Source organism: Aedes albopictus, chromosome 1 (genome assembly GCF_035046485.1).
Source record: "Aedes albopictus strain Foshan chromosome 1, AalbF5, whole genome shotgun sequence".
In the NCBI taxonomy this organism is placed as follows: Eukaryota; Metazoa; Arthropoda; class Insecta; order Diptera; family Culicidae; genus Aedes; species Aedes albopictus.
In genome coordinates, this window is record NC_085136.1 from 229,448,289 (window position 1) to 229,468,513 (window position 20,225).

The 20,225-nt window shown below is 39.3% G+C and overlaps 1 protein-coding gene across 1 annotated transcript; it reads left to right on the top strand.

Moving 5' to 3' along the window:
* Nucleotides 1-1,528: 1,528 nt before the first annotated feature.
* Nucleotides 1,529-13,729, top strand: LOC109429826 (uncharacterized). Its single transcript, XM_029858064.2, has 3 exons — nt 1,529-2,017; nt 2,069-2,520; nt 11,995-13,729. Exons 1-3 carry the CDS (start codon nt 2,001-2,003, stop codon nt 12,816-12,818), a joined length of 1,293 nt encoding a protein of 430 aa, XP_029713924.2. The 5' UTR covers nt 1,529-2,000; the 3' UTR covers nt 12,819-13,729.
* Nucleotides 13,730-20,225: the final 6,496 nt, after the last annotated feature.

The window sequence follows — 20,225 nt, forward strand, 5'->3', positions numbered from 1 at the left end:
CGTTTCTGCAATGAAATGGTGCAAAAGGCGTGGGTATTACGATTCCTTGCCTAATAGGACAGCTCGGTGAAGTACTAGATTTGTAGTAATGAGCTGAATTTTAGTATGGTGAGAAGGTCAATTCTCCGTTTCTGCAATGAAATGGTGCAAAAAGCGTGGGTATTATGATTCCTTGCCTATTTTGATGCTGTTTGAGCAAAATTTTGGGCAACAGTGTTGTTGTTTTCTCCATTTCTTGCAACATAAACAATATAGTTACCCAAAGTTTTGCTCAAACAGCATCAAATTAGGCAAGGAATCATAATACTCTAACTTTTTGCACTATTTCTTTGCAGAAACGGAGAATTGATCTTCTCACCATACAAAAATAGGACAGATCGGTGAAGTACTAGATTTGTAGTAATGAGCTGAATTTTAGTATGGTGAGAAGGTCAATTCTCCGTTTCTGCAATGAAATGGTCCGAAAAGCGTGGGTATTATGTTTCCTTGCCTAATTTGATGCTGTTTGAGCAAAACTTTGGGCAACATTGTTGTTGTTTTCTCCATTTCTTGCAACATAAACAACATAGTTATCCGAAGTTTTGCTCAAACAGCATCAAGTTAGGCAAGGAATCATAATACCCACGCTTTTTGGACCATTTCATTGCAGAAACGGAGAATTGACCTTCTTACTATACAAAAATTCAGCTCATTACTACAAATCTAGTACTACACCGAACGTGCCCTATTCAGCTCATTACTACAAATCTAGTACTACACCGAACGTGCCCCATTTGATGCTGTTTGAGCAAAACTTTGGGCAACAGTGTTGTTGTTTTCTCCATTTCTTGCAACATAAACAACATAGTTAGCCAAAGTTTTGCTCAAACAACATCAAATTAGGCAAGGAATCATAATACCCACGCTTTTTGCACTACAGTCATGACCCGCTGGTTGGGGGCTTAATAGTTGGGTGGCTGTTTAGTTGGGGCTCCGTTAGTTGAGCTGTCAGCCAACTAAAAAGCACCTGGATGTCATAATTCAATGTCAAACTGAAAATGACAACCAATCTGTAATTCCGAGGGGCGAGCTAATGAGTTTTTGGTTTCTTAAACTTTACTGATAATCGAGAAGAATTTCTTTTTCATATTTCTTAAAAAAAAAAACAATATGTACAATTACTTCGAAATAAATGCAAAACATCGGCAATCTTTATTTTGTAGATCATTGAAAGCGTTTTGTGCTTGCATTTTGGTCCGGGTGGTTTCATAAACGTCTTTATTTTCACTTCACCGACTAAAAATAGGTGAGAATACTTATTTCTCGCATTGGCCATATATGTATCTTGCGCTTTTTGGACCATTTCATTGCAGAAACGGAGAATTGACCTTCTCACCATACAAAAAATCAGCTCATTACTACAAATCTAGTACTACATCGAACGTGCCCCATTCTCCGTTTCTGCAATGAAATGGTACAAATAGCGTGGGTATTATGGTTCTTTATCTTTGCCTAATTTAATGCTGTTTGAGCATATCTCTGGAAAACTGTTGCAAGAAATGGAGAAAACAACGCAGTTATCCAAAGTTTTGCTCAAACAGCATCAAATTAGGCAAGGAATCATACTATACCCACACTTTTTGCGTAATTTCATTGCAGAAACGGAGAATTTACCTTCTCACCATACAAAAATTCAGCTCATTACTACAAAACTATTACTACACTGATCGTGCCCTAGTAGGAAAAAATACGATTGAAAATATTGAAGATTGGACAAATTTGAAGGGTTGTTATCAAAAGTTTTCGAGATGTGTCAACCAAAATCCCCCAGTACATATTGATCAATATTTGCCTTATGTAACTGGCGCTTATGATCACCACTCGAATTCAAATATTCCATACCTCGTTGTTTCGTGTGCGAACAAAATGTGCAAGCTAAGCTAAAATTGCGCGGTCCGATCAGCTCACAGCGACGAACGATTACAGTTTTTGGCTGTGGTAACGAAGTAACTTGTATCAAGATGGACGGTCCCCAAAGGTATATTTCGTAAATTAAAGATTGCATTGATTTATCGAATTATTTTTTTAGGAACGGTTTTGGCAATGCCCTGATCCGTGAATACGCCAGTGAAACTTTCTGCAGATTGTGCTTCTCACAAATCCACGAGCTCCATCGCTTGTTTCCCCCCAGTGGGCAACCAAATAAACTGCTGGTGCAGAAGATCGAATACTGCACCAACGTCGGAATAACTTTTACGAAAGATAGCAACGCCTGTATTTGTACCAAGTGTATTGCCCTGTTGGAGGAATTTTTCCGATTTAAACAGTTGTGCAACGCCAACGAGCAGTGGCTTAAGATAGACGGCAACGGGGACCACGTGGCACCAGGACGGAAATCGCCGGTGATTGCTGATCATCCATCGCCGTCAACTCCGCCACGGGATAGCTACAGTAGTAGCTGCTCGCTAATAACTATCAATTCAGAAGAGAATGTGGACAGTGATGGTCTTCCTAACGATGATACGCTACAGTCTAGCTGCTGTAAGTATAACATTTGGATTAGTGTTATCATATTCCGGTATGTTCATTTACACACCCTCAGTGTGTCTCCTATCTGCCGGACATGCCGAAATTCTTTAGAAAACTTAAGCATCAATCAGGAATTGTTATTACCAAACAAGTGTTGACCAAAATGTCCCACCGGTTGTTATGCAAATTTTACTAGATGTAGGTAGCATTAGAAATCCTCTACATATGTAGGATTACTAGGTAGGGTGCCTGTACCAGTTATCGCACTACTTAAGAAAAACTATTTCTACAAAAATAAGAAGAAGACCGTCGAATGTCATCGATATGTCAAATGATTGATTAGTTGTCATACTTTACAGGAAAAATATAGAAACGAGTCCAAAACTACTTTTAGTATTTATTATGGCGTGTGCCAATGATAGGAACCCTGTACCAGTTATGGTTACATTTGTTAATTTGTGTTCCACTTCGCACTATTTACATGCATTCCTTATGGGATTAGCCATAACTGGTACACTATGGCGAAATAGGGTGCAAGGAAGCCAAAAATTTAAGGAAAATGATTTATTTCAATCATAATTTGAACAAATTGTGAAGTTTAAATGATTGCAACCATCTTTTGTGAACATGATCTGTTGTTCACATTTTTTTTCTTGTTGATTTGCATCATTAAAGGTTGAAAATCGACTATGGCGAATTTGAGGTACTATAGCCATAACTGGTACACTGAGCCTAGCATTGTCTGATATGTGCACAAACGCGATATATAAAATCGGTAGTGGCTATTTTTCCAACAGAAAAATCTGCTGTTTTCGCTTCACGGCTTCTTTTCCCAACCAACCGAATGAGTAGCGAACAACAGCTTTGCATGGTTGTTGTCTGGCATTGTTGCAGCATGCCCTACCAACCGTATTCTTTCGGCTTTGACCACCTTCTACATTAGACCGGACCACATTTGTATGGTGAGAGAAAAAGCCGCCTAGGATGTAGCGCGCAAGTTTTGAACGGCAAACACGTGCTGCATGTAACAACCGAGAGTAAACGGGGGCAGAATTCCACATGCAGTTTTTGTTAGCTAAAACTTTAACTAGGGTATTGGTTCCCTTATTAAGCATGTGGCTCCCATTTTCATCCCACGAAAAACAAAGAATTGAAGCGTTGTTTGCTTTGTTTCTTATTTTTGTATTTTTTGTTAGAAGTGAGCACCCATGAAAACAAAAAGAACGGAGTCAATCGGTGCCGTAATCGCTTGTTTTCGAATAGGATGAAAATGGGAGCATGAGATTGGCACACATACCCTAAATTAAGTTTCATCATGATATGGTCTTCTGCAAAGTTGTTCCTTAGGGTATCCAGTACTATTTTTCCGATTCTGAGCCAAATCGAACACGCCAAACCGGCGTGCTGAATGAGAGACTGAAGGTCATCCAATTTCCCATATATTTGGGATGAGAATCCCATACAAACCTTCAACTCATTTGCGCCAGCTCATTTTTTAACCAATAGGATAGATCGGTGAAGTACTAGATTTGTAGTAATGAGCTGAATTTTAGTATGGTGAGAAGGTCAATTCTCCGTTTCTGCAATAAAATGGTGCAAAAAGCGTGGGTATTATGATTTCTTGCTTAATTTGATGCTGTTTGAGCAAAACTTTGGGCAACAGTGTTGTTGTTTTCTCCATTTCTTGCAACATAAACAACATAGTTATCCAGAGTTTTGCTCAAACAGCATCAAATTAGGCAAGGAATCATAATACCCACGCTTTTTGCACCATTTTATTGCAGAAACGGAGAATTGACCTTCTCACCATACTAAAATTCAGCTCATTACTACAAATCTAGTACTACACCGAACGTGCCCCATTGAGCTGAAACTTTCACAGATTGTTCTTCTTATCCAAAGGGAACGATTCTAGAGAGTGCCCTGTGGAATTTTACGATATTTTTGAATTTGGGCCAGTCTATTCTGCATGCTGGGTTCGTTAAAGAGTGCAGCGAGCTCGTGGTCTGTTCTTTGTCGCCCTACACCGACAAAGATCATCCTCAGCACGCGGCCACTCTGAAAGCTTGAAGTACCTGTCGTATAAATGTTATGTACATGGTGCATTTTTTATTTTTTACCAGCAGTCCTATATTAGCTGCTTCGCGCTTCAAGCGACACTTCCAATTTGTTTTGGCGCTACTGTCCATCCCAAGTAATACACTTATCACAGATAAGTCACGGCGGCGCAGGTTTTTGTTGCGCATAAGTCACTGTAGCTTGCATCTAACAAATAAATACTTACTTGATAGAAGTAAGTCACATTGACTTCAGCGCAACAAAAGCTTGCGCCATCGTGACTTTTCTGTGACAAGTGTGTTACTTGGTATGTCTCCCGCAAAACAAACAAATTGATTTCCTAAATTTCTCGGGGATTTCGGCTTTCAGTCAAAGAAAAGCGTTGATTTTCTTATCTCATCGCCAACGTTTCGATCCAGATGTTGGGATCTTCTTCAGGGCTCGAAATTAATCAATTCTGTCTAATCCCGTGTACATCTCACAGTTGATTGTCGCGTTTTGAATTTGCACTGCACAAGTCTCATTTACTGCCAGCACCCTCAAAGATAGTGGGTGGGTGGTACAAAATGGGAGGTCTACACCAGGAGGATCAGCGACACTTGTCAACACTGCCAGAGATAACAGCTGATCGAACATTAATGTTCGATCAGCTGTTAGCTCTGGCAGTGTTGGCAAGTGTCGTGAATCCTCTTGGTGTAGACCTCCCATTTTGTACCACCCACTACCTTTGAGGGTGCTGGCAGTAAATGAGACTTGTGCAGTGCAAATTCAAAACGCGACAATCAACCGTGAGATATACACGGGATTAGACAAAATTGATTAATTTCGAGCCCTGAAAAAGATCCCAACATCTGGATCGAAACGTTGGCGATGAGATAAGAAAATCAACGCTTTTCTTTGACTGAAAGCCGAAATCCTCGAGAAATAAGTCAACTTCCCAGTCGAACCTCTACAAATAATTTCCTAAACATCGTAACCTGGCTGTTAAGTCCGGTTCGTCGAACTACACCTTCTCCCAGAGCGATGTTGAAGAGTAAGCATAGGCATGAGAGTCCGTCACCTTATCGCAGTCTCCGGTGAGATCCGAATAAAGTGGATAGTTCACCAGAAACCCTTAGGCAGTTTAGCACGCTGTCCATCGATGCTTTATTCATTATGGTCAGCTGCCCAGAAAAGCCTTGATCATTCATGATTTTCCATACCTCTGTGCGGTCGATACTGTCGTTTGCTATCTTGAAGCCAATGAACAGGTGATGTATTGGAACGTGGTATTCACGGCATTTTTTGGAGGATTTGTCGTACGGTGTAGGTCTGATCCGTTGTCGAACGGCCGCCGATGATATCGGCTTCAAAACTTCTCACAAACTTATTCGCCCATCTTGATGACTTCAGCTGCGATACCATCATTACCAGCTGCTTTGTTGGTTTGTGCTGGCGATGCCACATAACTTCCCTCAACGTGGGAGTTGGATCATTTCCATCCTTAGCTGTACTGGCGTAGTCGTTTCCTCCGTTACCTTCTCCACGCCATTCAGGTTCTCATCAAGGTGCTGCTTCCACCTTTTAATCATCTCATATTCGTCTGACAAAAGCAATCCTTGCAGATTTCGGCTCATGGCACTCGGATGTGTCATTGATGGTTGCTTTTACTGTACTCCAGCAGTTCTTCAGAAAAAAGCACATCCAGCTCGCCCTCGTTTGGTAACGCTGCCTTGAAGTTCTGTACGTATGCTAAGGCGACATCCTGTCACATGTAGCAACCGAGAGTAAACGGGGGAAAATGTCCTCAACATGGTTTCGTTGACTAAAACCGCAACTATATTAAGTTTTATCATGATATGGTCTTCTACAAAGTTGTTCATTAGGGTATCAACTGCTATTCTTTCAATTCTGAGCCAAATCGAACTCGCCAAACCGGCGTGCTATATTAGAGACTGGAGGTCATCCAATTTCCCATATGGGTAATTCTCGCTGAGACCGGCCCACTATTTACACCTTGTCTTCAAAAATGTTTAAGGTGCCGATTTTCTGAAAGCCCTCGCCTAAAAAGTAAGAAAAATGCATTTGGTTACTCAAATTGATGGACCCCCCCGTTAGTTAGAGCCACAACAATTTTTGCAGACCCCTCGATTTTGGTCAAATGGTGGCTCACTTAAACCGTTATAACTCGAAAGTTTCTCCAACAACCACCTCAAAACGAATTGTTGTTGAAAAGAGGAAAGATAGAGCGACTATTTGCAATTATAAAAAGTTGGGTCGGCCATATTGGTTTTGGCCGCCATCTTGGATTTTTATACCAAAACATTTTTTTCACCATGAGGGCAACCACCGATTTTCAAAATTTTTACATCAATTGAAAGCTGGGACATTTATACATAACATATAAAAAAATTAGAGATGTCTTTTTCTTCTTTCAAAAGTTATCTGCCGTTTCGTAAATCATGCCACTTTTGCGCACTGGGTCCGGTGCCGACCGTTTACATAAATGCAGCGTTATTTCGCAGTGTTTACGAACACGAATTAAAATTCTGAACCCATTAATGAAAAGCTGAAGGTTTAAGCTTTTCAAAACACTAAAAAGGTTATAAAAACAATGCCCGCATAATTGAGAAACAATCAAAAACGGAAACGAACGAAAAGCTGAAGGTTCAAGCTTTTCAAAACACTAAAAAGGTTATAAAAACAATGCCCGCATAATTGAGAAACAATCAAAAACGGAAACGAACCTCCGATTTGGCCAAATTTTGCGGCACACGCCTTGGTGTATACATGCAGGCGTAAACTCGGATGCTGTCGCATGTCTTAGCCGGTGCGCATGAAAATGTATGGAGAAAACGTGGCTTAATTTACAAAACTGCAGATAACTTTTGAAAGAAGAAAAAGACATCTCTAATTTTTTGATATGTTATGTATAAATGTCCCAGCTTTGAATTGATGCAAAAAATTTGAAAATCGGTGGTTGCCCTCATGGTGAAAAAAATGTTTTGGTATGAAAATCCAAGATGGCGGCCAAAATCAATATGGCCGACCCAACTTTTTATTATTGTAAATAGTAGCTCTATCTTTCCTCTTTTCAACAACAATTCGTTTTGAGGTGGTTGTTGGAGAAACTTTCGAGTTATAACGGTTTGAGTGAGCCACAATTTGACCAAAATCGAGGGGTCTGCAAAAATTGTTATGGCTCCAACTAACAGGGGGTCCATTAATTTGAGTAACCAAATGCATTTTTCTTACTTTTTAGGCGAGGGCTTTCAGAAAATCGGCACCTTAAACATTTTTGAAGACAAGGTGTAAATAGTGGGCCGGTCTCAGCGAGAATTACCCATATGTTTGGACTGAACATCCCATACAAACCTTCAACTCATTTGCGCCAGCTCAGTTTTCAACCGATTGAGCAGAATCTTTCACAGATTGTTCTTCTCATCCAAAGGCACGATTCTAGAGGGTGCCCCGTGAATTTTGAAAACTTTTTTTTCGCTTCATACAAATGTGGGCCGGTCTAATATATAGACTGTTTCAGAAATTATAAATACACTAACGATTAACAGTCATTTCAATGGGGCACGTTCGGTGTAGTACTAGATTTGTAGTAATGAGCTAAATTTTAGTATGGTGAGAAGGTCATTTCTCCGTTTCTGCAATGAAATGGTGCAAAAAGCGTGGGTATTATGCTTCCTTGCCTAATTTGATGCTGTTTGAGCAAAACTTTGGATAACTATGTGTTTATGTTGCAAGAAATAGAGAAAACAACAACACTGTTGCCTCACAGATAAAATATTTAATTTCCAAACACAATAAAAATGGCTGTATCGATAATAAACGATATTTCTCGATTGGTAAGAGTAATTTTTACTGGAATATTTGATCAAGAACCACCATTACGGGCCTTCTCAATACACTTTTTTTTGTTTCAAATTTCTCAACAACACCAGTAGCAACAAACGTTAAGCAAACGACTTTCTTAATTACTGCTTACTGCATAATATGACAAGCTTTGTCATCTGAAGAATAGAATGTGCTGAAAAAATAAGTTTGTTTAGATTAAATGCGTTTAAGAAAGATAAGAAACTGTGTGGTAGTTCTTATGTTCCGTAGAAAACCTTAAAAAATAAGAAACTTGATCCCCGAAAAAATGTTGAGGTAATGCCTTTATCGATTTTTCCCAAATTTTGATCAAGGCATTCCTTAGACAACTTGTTGAGAAAGCGAATGTAATAAAAATTTAGATTATTTTTGGTATTTAGTGATAAATAATGTTGAAATCATTAAAAAACACCTTTGTGCAAATGCAAATTTGAAAAATTAAGTTATTTGTTAGAGAACTCGACAGTTCTTTAAAACAGGGGTTTTCAGACATTTTGTCTCGCGGTGCACTTTTCGGAAATACTTTGCTGCGCGGTGCACTGGTTCCAAAATAAAAAAAAAAATGAAATCTGAGGTTGTTCAAAATATTTGTGTGTTTTCCGACGCGTGTTTTGGCATTTTTCGCCCACCGATGCGGTTTTGACACTGACCTGTAATTTTTATAAAAATTATTATTATTTCCTCATAGAAATGCCAGTCCCTGCCTGGCCTTTAGAAAGTTCGACAAGATTTTTATAAAATTCCTAACAAAGTCAGAACCTGGCTTGTTGAAAAAATCTGTGGATTTCTGGTGAGAACCTCAACAAAACCCTGTGTTGATTCCCTGCGGATTATTATTATGATTTCCTTTAAAAAGTGTTCCTAAACTTCTAAAGAGATTTTGGACAGTTCAGATGTCTTCAGAACTCATATATAATATATTCATCTCAGATTCTATGGCTAAGTAATGATAGGTTTGAGAAAAATCATAACCAATCAAGCAGGTTTTTCTTAGTGAAGTTCCTGAAGATACGTTTAAATATCCATACTATAAATTGTTTAATATGTGATATATGCTTGTTGAACTACTAGATTTTTTCAAATCTCATGATGCCTGTGGTAGACTTTTTTCGCAATTCTTTGGAAATTTATGATAAATTTCACTGTACATTTGTCTACGGACTTGGAATTATTTGTCACATAGATACTTTGTTTAGTTTTCTTGAAGGTTTCGTAAATTTAATATTTCAGATACAATATTCACATAACACTTATATCAGTCATTCATGTTGTTAGTAAATTAATTCATTGGGTTAAGAAATGTTTCACGGTGCACTTGATAAGGCTTCGCGGTGCACCGAGTGCACCGCGGTGCACGATCTGAAAACCGCTGCTTTAAAATATCAAGACAATTGAAAGAAAATATAAAAATATGGAGTACAATATGCTATACTCTGAAAGAAGTTGGTAAAAATCATTGGAACAGTTCATATAGTTTAATAAACAAAGTGTATTTATAATTTCTGAAACAGTCTATATATACAATCTGGCGAATAGAAAAACCTAAAAACTGGCAACTGGAGTTACTAACTAAAAATACCAGCAACAGTAGAAAAAGTTCAAGCTTTCGACAGACTTTGTGTTTTCTTTACTATCTTTACGGATAGAATACTCCCTCATATTCCAGCGCTCTCGAAATGTCAAGTTCAATTGGCTCCGATTAAATTGGCTCGGATAGTTCTATCCGCCAGACTGTGTATATAGATTCGTCACTTTTTGGATTCGACTGCGATACATTTTTTGGCTTGAAAATGGCTCTTCCAATCTTGACAAAATTCAAATATGTACAGCTATTCAATCTTGTCCGATGTTTCGGTCTCATTTAGGACCTTCCTCAGGGACTCAATTATTGCCGATTTTTCGGCCAGTGTTGTTTTATCGAACAATGATATTCGGACGGATGGAGTTTTCCCGCACAGCTGTTAACGGTTGGGTTTCGGTAACTGTGGAAAGATCCTTCCGGGATTTTACCGCTCTGCAACTTGACACCTTGCGCTTGATCGATCACCGCTTTGAAGCTTTAAACATGTTTATATGAATTCCAACAACGCTGATTTCTGGACCGTTTTCATTTCATTGGATTTTGAAAGTTGTGGGAATTTCATGGAAATAGTGTTTAGCAAAATCAGACGATTAATTTTTAGGCCTTAACGGACGATTAATTTTTAGGTCAATATAAAATATAATAGAAAATTATATAGTATACACGCTAACCTGAAACTACCCATCGCCCGGGTCGATTCTACCCGGATTTTCATGTTGTTAGCAGTTGTCAAAATCCGGGTAACCCGAAAACCCAGATTTCTTGAATCTGGGTAAAGATCTGGGTAATCGGCACTTTGTCATTTTCCGGCTTGAGAATATGGCAGCGGTTAGGAGAACGCTGGAAATTAAGGATGTTTCCGCGAAAAATATGCGAATAAATGACGGGAAAACAGAAATTCTTCCGGGGAACTGTTTTCCTGCATCAGGTAAGTGAACAGAACATGGATACAGTAGACGTTCGCTCGGTGCAAACGGTTTAACTGCAATGCTTTTTAACTGCAAGTCCGCTAAGTGCAACAATTTTGCAGTTATCGCACCGCTATCTGTCGAAAACAAAACGTCAACAGAGTTGCGATGTTTTTCGGATGCACTACAGCTGCATTGCGATGTTTTTGAGTGCATTCTGGCTGCGTCCAACAGCATTTGACAACTGTTTGACGGCTGTCAGTCGTTGCAGTTAGCGAATTTCATTCGGTAACTGAAACGAAAACATGTTGCACTTATCGAACGTCTACTGTATTAGGAGCTCTTTATCAAAAATCTAAATTGGAAATAAATTAACAAAATCAAGGCCCTGGAGGAGCTGGGTACTATAGACACTATAGATTCCATAGACTCGCGGAGACATGGTTGAGCAAAACGATTTTAGTGTGTTTTGCCGTGAATTTAGAGTGTACCGAGCGAATATGACGTCACGCAATCCACTGTCGTTATTGAAATCGTGACGTCATGCTCGTTTGGCTACACGAACTGACAGTTCGTTTGGCTACAGTTGTCTTCGCCTCCGCGAGTCTATGGAATCTATAGTGTCTATACTGGGTACCGGTTACCCAGATTTTACCGCCAACATCGATAACCCAGATTTGAGTAAAGGTGCCTTTACTCAGATTAGAGTAACTGCAGTTTTGCTCAATCTGGGTCGCTTTGACACCAATCTGGGTAACTGAGGGTTAGCGTGTATAGGGTATTGGTTACCTTATTAAGCATGTGGCTCCCATTTTCATCCTACGAAAAACAAAGGATTGAAGTACTATTTGTTTTGTTTCTTATTTTTGTATTTTTTGTAAGTGAGCACCCATGAAAACAAAAAGAACGGAATCAATCGATTCCGCAATCGCTTGTTTTCAAATATGATGAATATGGGAGCGTGAGATTACTGATGGCACACATACCCTATAGAGCGTTTTAATTTTCAGATTTTTTTTTTCTACCATATCTACAAACAATCAATCTCTTTTATACAAATTTATTCCTTTGCAGGCATCGATGAAACTGTTGTTAAAATGGAGGAATCAGCTGAAGAAATAAGCTTTTTGAACAATGACACCAACGTGGTCACAAGTAGCGGCCACTGTATGCGAGCTAGGAGACCGACTACACGAATACTTCAAAAAATGCCGGAAAATGCTATGACTACAATTACCATCAAATCCGAAAGTGATTCCGATGGTGAAGCATCTACATCTGAATCCAGTGATTGTCGTGAGTTTTCCCCGGTTGTGGAGCACGTTGAAGGTGGTCCTGATGGATCCCAAGGATTCAGTTTGGTGCGTGGCACCAAATCCCGCAAGAATCGGCTCTATCTTGTGTACGGAACATATCGTTACAGCAATCGCAACAACGATGGAAAGATATGGCATTGTACTCATCGGGCGCCAGCCGGTTGTAGAGCGATGGTAATGCTCGAAAAGAATCGGGTCATTGAGCTGAACAATCACCGACACAATCATCCACCGCCAGTTATGCGCGGGAGGAAAAAGATCAACCCTAAGACGCCCAGCGCCGAAGAAAAAAGTAACGTGAAAATATCGCTGGTTTTAAAGAAAGAAAAGGAACCACGCCATCCACCAACCACCAGGTCTACCCATCAGAACACCCGGCAAAGCGAGGGTAACAAGTGGTTCATCAAGGCGAATCGCAAAACAGTCGACGGATTTACGTACACATTCTGCGGCCTGAGGAAGGATGGAATAATCCGTATGAAGTGCATTTCGAAGGGTTGCACCGGTCGTGTCTACATGTACAGCAACGGAGATTTGATCAAAATTAATGAGGAGCATAACCACCCACCGCATGTTCCTTGATGTAGTTTACGGTGTTTTAAAATGCTGTTACATAATCAGATTTGGTCCTCTGTGGTTATATGAACTCCAACTATTTTTTTTTCTTACTAACGTAGATTTAGATTCAACTAACATTAACTTCTATATATTTTAATGACATTTATACCGTTCTATATTCCTACCTATAGGTACCTTTTTATTTTATGAGTTATTTCAAGCTTTTAAAAAAATAAATAAAAACCCAAATTAATCCACTTAGTGGTGATAGTGCCTTTCTCGTCGAATATGTTCTCACAATCTTTCCGTCGACGTATGTCAAAGTGTTCCTGAATCCGAATATTTTTGAAGTAAAGAAAGCATTTTATCAAAGCCATCTTTTAATTGGCTTAAAACTTATTGATGGCACATAGTTCGACGTTATGTTCAAAGTATAAGCAGTGCTGAATAATATCAGACTTCTCAGTTGACTGCTTGAACACCTTCAATAACGCTGGAGGCTGATCAATATCAAGACGATACTAACAAGCTAAGATATAACTTTTTACACAATCACAGATCAATTTGCGGTCTTCGACAAAGTTTTTTCTGCACATTTTAGGCTATATTTTATTGACCGTTGAAAATAAGAACGATAGGTATTGAGTATAGTGAGACGCCTGTTTGTATGTGGGTTTAATTTGTCTAGATTTTGATCTCTTACACATATTAATCGCTTGCATTGATTTTATTTACTTTCGTAGTTCCGGCGAAGCACCAAACGCTGGTTGTGCAATGCTACTGGTAGTCTCTAATGTGGTATGAGCCTATTTTCTAGTTAGTCGTTGCTCGGGTTATTGAAAAAGCCGTGATGTGATGTGTCGCATGGTACATTTGGTTACTTTCGATGCAGTACCGGAACAGGTTCCGGAGCACTACCTATCACTCCCAAATAGAGGTTCCAACCCGGGATATCCCGGGACAAATAATCCCGGGATCCCGTCCCGAAAATCCCGGGATTCCCGGGACGCACATTTCTTACACATATTTTTCGCTTTGATTTGAATTTGGAGAATCTCTGAAACGTATTCGAAGAGTCGTGATTTTATTTTTTTTTTCAAAAATCGCCTTCAACAAAAAATCACGAAAATGTTACATAAACCATTTCAACTGTGTGTGGACATAAAAACTCGTTGAAACTGATGGAAACCCAGGCGCAGCAGACACGGTTTTACTACCGTTCGACCGGATTATATCCCTCCCGGGGTTCACGTGATAACGGCGAAGAAAGTTTACACGGGTTTTTCTTTGCGAAGCAACTTTACTTCATCACGGACTAGTACGGACTAACAATAACAAACATTTATAGAGGTAATCACGTTCAAATGTATGCGTGCCTTTTTTGTAGATGTAGTTGTGAAACTGCGAGGAAAATATTTGCACTCTTGCCCCGGACGTTAGTTTATCATTATTTACCCGTTTTACCCAATAAGATTGGGTAATATTTGCATATGCAATCTGAATAGCCTTTCAATCGGCGTGCACTTTTGTGTGAGGAAAAATTTGCGTTAGTGTTCGTGTGTTGAAATGTCACTTATCTCTATAGATGCAATTCATTGGCATTTCTGCTTCGTCAGCTGTCTCATAATTCCACACACACACATCCGAACACATCGTCATCGTCAGTCGCCGTCATTAACCAGGGGGCTGTCACTACTATACTCCAACACTCCTCCTTAGTGCAGCCCACCTTACTCTACCGGTCTCCTCCTCGATGAAAGAACTATTGCACCAAATAATACAAACCGTTCATTTTCATTCCAACAGCAACTACGACACCCGCATCCATTATGCGACAATCGTTTGGACCAAACTGCACACAGTTGGGTTACCTCGTCAGTCATTCGGCTCACCGACAACACATTGGCAGCTAACCCAGGAACATACAATAACTCTTTGATTTTTATTTTCACGTATTCACCTTCTAGCCCACGCCCAGCGATCGTTGCTTCACCGTTCCTTCTAGCTGTTAGTCCTCTTCCATCTGCCAATTTCACCTGTTCAGCACATGGACTCCACCAGTCTAAATTCGCGGTTGAACAAGTCATGTGCTTAGAGCTACCACTGTCAATAATCCACTTATCAGTTCTACACTTATCACTTCCTTTTGGCATCGTGAAGCACACTCCTCCGTCAATGCTGCCTCCTGCATCCGGACACTGTACCGCCATCGACTTTTCTTGTTCTTTTAACCTCTTCTCTTTTGTTCTTTCCTTCAGCAAATCTGGACAATGCCACTGAATATGCCCTTCTTGCCCGCAGTAGTAGCACGTCTGGATACTTCTTCGTTTTTCTGGCAACACTGTTGACTTCATGGCTTTCACTTGAACGTTTTCTAGTTTTCTGTCTTCACACCTTCTCCGCCACTCATCCAGAAGCTTCCCCTTCACATACTCCAATTTTAGGTCAACTTCCGGTCGGCCCTCAAGAGCGGTTACGAGCGGGTTGTACGATTCTGGCAAACTTGAGAGTAGAATCGCAACAACCAAGTGCTCCTTCAATGGCTCTCCCATTCTTGCCAACCGGTGAACCAACTCCGAAGCCTCTACCAGATGGTCGGACATTTTCCCGTCTTCGTCTAGCCGCATCGAACATAGTCGCCGTAAAACTTGAATTTTATTAGTTAGCGACCCTCGCTCATGATATCCCTGCAGCTTCTGCCACATGTCATTGGCACTAACAGCATCCAAGATGTGACTCAACTGACCATCCTCCAAAGCCAATCCGATAACCGCTCGAGCCTGCTCATCTTTTCTTCTCCAAGCTGCTGTTATATCCGCCGATTCGGGTTTCGGATCCCTAATCGTCGACCACAGATCTTCTCTCATCAGCATTAGCTCCATCCGGAATCTCCATGTTCCCCAATTAAAATCATTCAACCGGTCAAAAACAATCTTCGCCTCCGTCATTATTATTTTTCTTTTTACGCTTCGGCTTTCACAACTTGTTTCAAATAATGTCCGTTTTGAACCACTGTGCGCGTTCTTTCCAATTCAACAACACAAAACACAACAGTCATCTATACCACTTCAGTTCATTGTTCCGCTAGTTCATTTTGGTGTCACAAACAGCACAACACAGGATGGCGAAAAACAAGATGATTACGTGCCGAATGTTTCTGCACACTTTTCGGCGTCACAGCAGCTAGCGCCGCGCTCCTCCTCGAACAATAGTTATTTATGAAACGAGTTGCAAAAAGTTGATTTTTTCAGTACGAGTCGTACATTTATCCAACGAGGCTTGCCGAGTTGGATAAATACGATGAGTGCTGAAAAAATCGAGTTTTGCAACGAGTTCCATACAAAATTTTATGCGATGATTTTTTCATAATGCAACCCGTTTGAGTTGCATAATGTTCATAATGCAACTCAAATGAGTTGCATTATGACCATTATGCAACTATTTTTTATTATGCAACTCATTTCAGTTGCATAATGAGCCAGTACGGAAAAGTTGGCTATTATGATACCAAAATGAGTTATATAAAATGTAAATTATGATACTGAATTGCATAAAACCAATTAACTCACAACAAATGTCCGTAACTAGTAACACGTTGAAGGCCTGATAATATCACCGATAGCACTTCTCCCAACATAAACTTCCTTCAACAGCAACACATCAGTTGCATCATCCGGGTCTTAAAAGAAATCTTCAGATCGTTCATAGAACGCACTTCAATCAAACTGCCATTTCTTCTGACACTTTTTATTTCACTTTCTTCGCGCAATCTGAGCCCATTACCTGATGGAAACCCAGGCGCAGCGGACACGGTTTTACTACCGTTCGACCGGGTTATATCCCTCCCGGGAACAAACATTTATAGATGCAATTCATTGGCATTTCTGCTTCGTCAGCTGTCTCATAATTCCACACACACACATCCGAACACACCGTCATCGTCAGTCGCCGTCATTAACCAGGGGGCTGTCACTACTATACTCCAACAGAAACTCGACTGAAACAATGCTGGAGCACTTCATTTACAGTTTTGATAGCATCAAAGAGAAATTTTTCGAAATAGGCCTTTCTAGACTTATGTTGGACATAGACAATGATTTTGAAGCTGCAAAAAATCATCAGGAAGCTCTTCAGCCAATCAGACTCGCTTCGGAAGCATTGGGAAGACGAGATGCTATATTATTGTCTACGGAAGGCAGCTTGAGTTTCTTGTATTCGAAGCTTACAAAAAGTAACTCCAATGTTGGAAACGACCTCTTCCATGCAATCATGAAAAGAATCAACAATCGGCGCCAAAAGGAAATAATAACAGCGCTGAAGTTCCTTCAAGGTCTTCCGTCGTCAACGCAAGTGCCAGCAGAACTGGAAAGCTCATAGAAAACGCAAATGATTAAGTTCATCAAGAAACTGGGAGTTCGATTGTTGCGAGACTGCCAAAGACAGACCGATAATGATGCTGCCGAGTTGAATGCTGGATTGTGTACTGTACTTCGCGAACATTAATGGAGAAGGCGCACGGGTCTGTCATCAGGACACGATGTATACACTTTGCTTGTTGGACATTGAATGAATGATTTTTATTAGTTAGACAAGTTACACATTACCTGAGGAAAGAATAAAGCATGTTCACACGAATTAATGCTGCGTGGTCAATTTGAGCCGCGCATGGGGTGTTAGATGACATCGGCCGGTCAGGTAACCAAAAGTCGGCACGTTGTCGTTAAGCTAAGCATAATTCATTATTTCTCGTGGGAAATATTATGTTTCCAGTTCAAAACCGAATTAGCGACATTTTTTCTTTTACTTGCGCTGCTTTTGCCTTGCGTTAAACACAATGTCGGAAGTGGGGCGCTGTATTGTACACCTGGTATTCTATACAGCGCCCCACTTCCGACATAGTGTATAACGCAAGGCAAAAGCAGCGGAAGTAAAAGAAAAAATGTCGCTAATTCGGTTTTGCACTGGAAATACAATAATAAATTTGCGATGCAGAAAAAGATGTTGTGGAAAATTCCACTACACCTTCCCCCTAAAAGAAAATTATGGTATACAATAATAAATTTTCCGTTTATGCTTTGTTCTTACCTTTACAAATAATTTTCAGTATACAAATCATTTTTGTTTTGAGGGCTCTCTTCCCCTTTTTTTAAGGAACGATAATTTTGAGTGTTATAAACAATGTATTTGTTGTCATTATCTTTTTTGTTCTAAAGGTTTAAATTTCGTAAGGCGCGTTTTATGAACTTGAAGTCTTTGTTGATTATTCTGGTTAAAGATTACTGCATTACAGTCCATTAGTTCTTTTATTGTGAATGGTCCGGAGTTTACTGCATCTAGTTTTTGTCTATTTTCATTTCTTAGATAAACTGTATCGCCAATTTGTAAATCTGTATTTTCAATTTTAGCGTTGAGTTGTGTAGTTCTTTTTGTTTTTGCTCGTACAATTGCTTCACGTACTCTTAAATGTGTGGTTTGAAGTTTGAATTTCAATTCTTTCTCATAAGCTTCGTAGTTATACAAAGGATCTGGTTTAATACAATAAGCTATATCAAATAAATTGCATGTTTTTCCAAATACTAACTGAAATGGCGTATATCCATGATCTACACATGGTGTTGTGTTGAAGCAGAAACTAAAAAATGGTAACCATTCATCCCAATCATTTTTGGTATCATTAGTAAAAATCCTCAAATACTCATTCAATGTTTTGTGGCTTCTTTCTAATGATCCAATGGTTTGGGGGTGATATGCACTGGAACAAGTATGTGTTATCTTAAGAAGTTCACAAACTTTATCGAATACTCCTTTATATTCAGTACCTTGGTCAGTTTTTATCGAAGATACTGGGCCAAATATCAAAATACATTTTTCAATAACTGCTTTTGCTATAGTTGTTGCAGATTTATCCGGAATGGGAACTATTATAATAAATTTTGAAAGATCACATTGCATGGTTACTGCATAGCGATTGCCTTTATTTGTGTAGGTAAATGGTCCAACTGTATCAATTGAAAGTATATCAAATGATTTTGTAGGGGTAGTAGTTTGAACAAATTTTGTTTGAACTTGAGAATAATGTTTGTTTGTTTTACATAGTGTGCATGCTTTTACATACTCAGCTATGCGTTTTTTCATGTGGGGCCATGAATATAACGGTCTAAGCTTTCTGTACAATCGATTTGTACCTAAATGTCCTCCGATAGGAGTTTCATGATGTAGATTAAGAATTCTCAATATATCATCTTCATGTGTCACTAGTTTTGGTCTTTCGTATATCAATATGGTGGCATCCCTAAGGATGTTATTACCAATGTCTTTAAATGAGTTTATATCAATATGTTGGAATATTGTATCGTTCTTTGCGATTGCTATCATTTTACTCAAAAATACTTTTTGATTCTCATTTGTTTTATGGCTGGCCAGCCTTGTATTTGTGGATTTCTGGATTTTATTCTCCAATATTTTAAAAATTTGCTTCAAAGCTTCTTCCTTTTCATGTTCTGTTGTTAATTTGAGATCTAACGCTAGAGTTAGTCTCGGATTATAATTCTTCTTTGACAGCACCATCGATAGTTTTGATGACTGTGGATATTTAATGAATGATAGTTTAGATAGTTTGAAAGCATCTGAATTATTGAGCGCTTCATATACATGAAGTTGATCAGGCTTCTGCATCTGAGACTCATTAATTGGTTGGCTTGATATATTTCTTGTCATTGATCGTGTAATGACATACATCTGTTTTAACTCATCCATGTCAAGCGGGACGCGAGAAAATGCGTCTGCTACGATGTTTGATTTACCCTCTATATATTCAATGGAAAAATCATATTCTTCTAAATCCCATCTCATCCTAATGAGCTTTGATGATGGGTTCTTCATTGAAAAAAGGTAAATTAACGGACGGTGATCCGTTTTAATTACAAATTTTCGTCCATATAAGTACGGGCGAAAATATGAAACAGCCCAGTGAATTGCTGTTAATTCTTGTTCAATCGTTGATTTATGTGATTCGCCTTTTGTGAATGCTTTGCTGGCAAACGCAATTGGCTTCTCTACACCATCGTGTAATTGAGCAAGAACAGCACCACATGCAACTTTTGATGCATCAGTTGTTAATATGAACTGCTTTTGGAAGTCTGGAAATTGTAGAACGTTTGGTGATAATAAACTTTTTTTTAACATTTCAAAAGCGTTTTGGCACTCTGCGCTCCAAATAAATGTTTCATTTTTTCTTAGAAGTTTGTTTAATGGATTGCAAATATTAGCAAAGTTTGGAATGAACCGACGATAGTAGTTGCAGAAGGCAACAAATCGACGTGTTTCATCAGGGGTTTTTGGCACAGGATATTTTTCTATAATTGAATATTTTGCTTTATCTGGTTGTATCCCCTTGTTAGATATATGATGTCCTAAATAGGTTACATCACT

Bases quoted from the DNA above. Each gene is read 5' to 3' on its own strand.
- LOC109429826 (XM_029858064.2), top strand. The intron at 2,521-11,994 runs GTAAGTATAACA...ATTCCTTTGCAG, and splicing joins TACGCTACAGTCTAGCTGCT to GCATCGATGAAACTGTTGTT.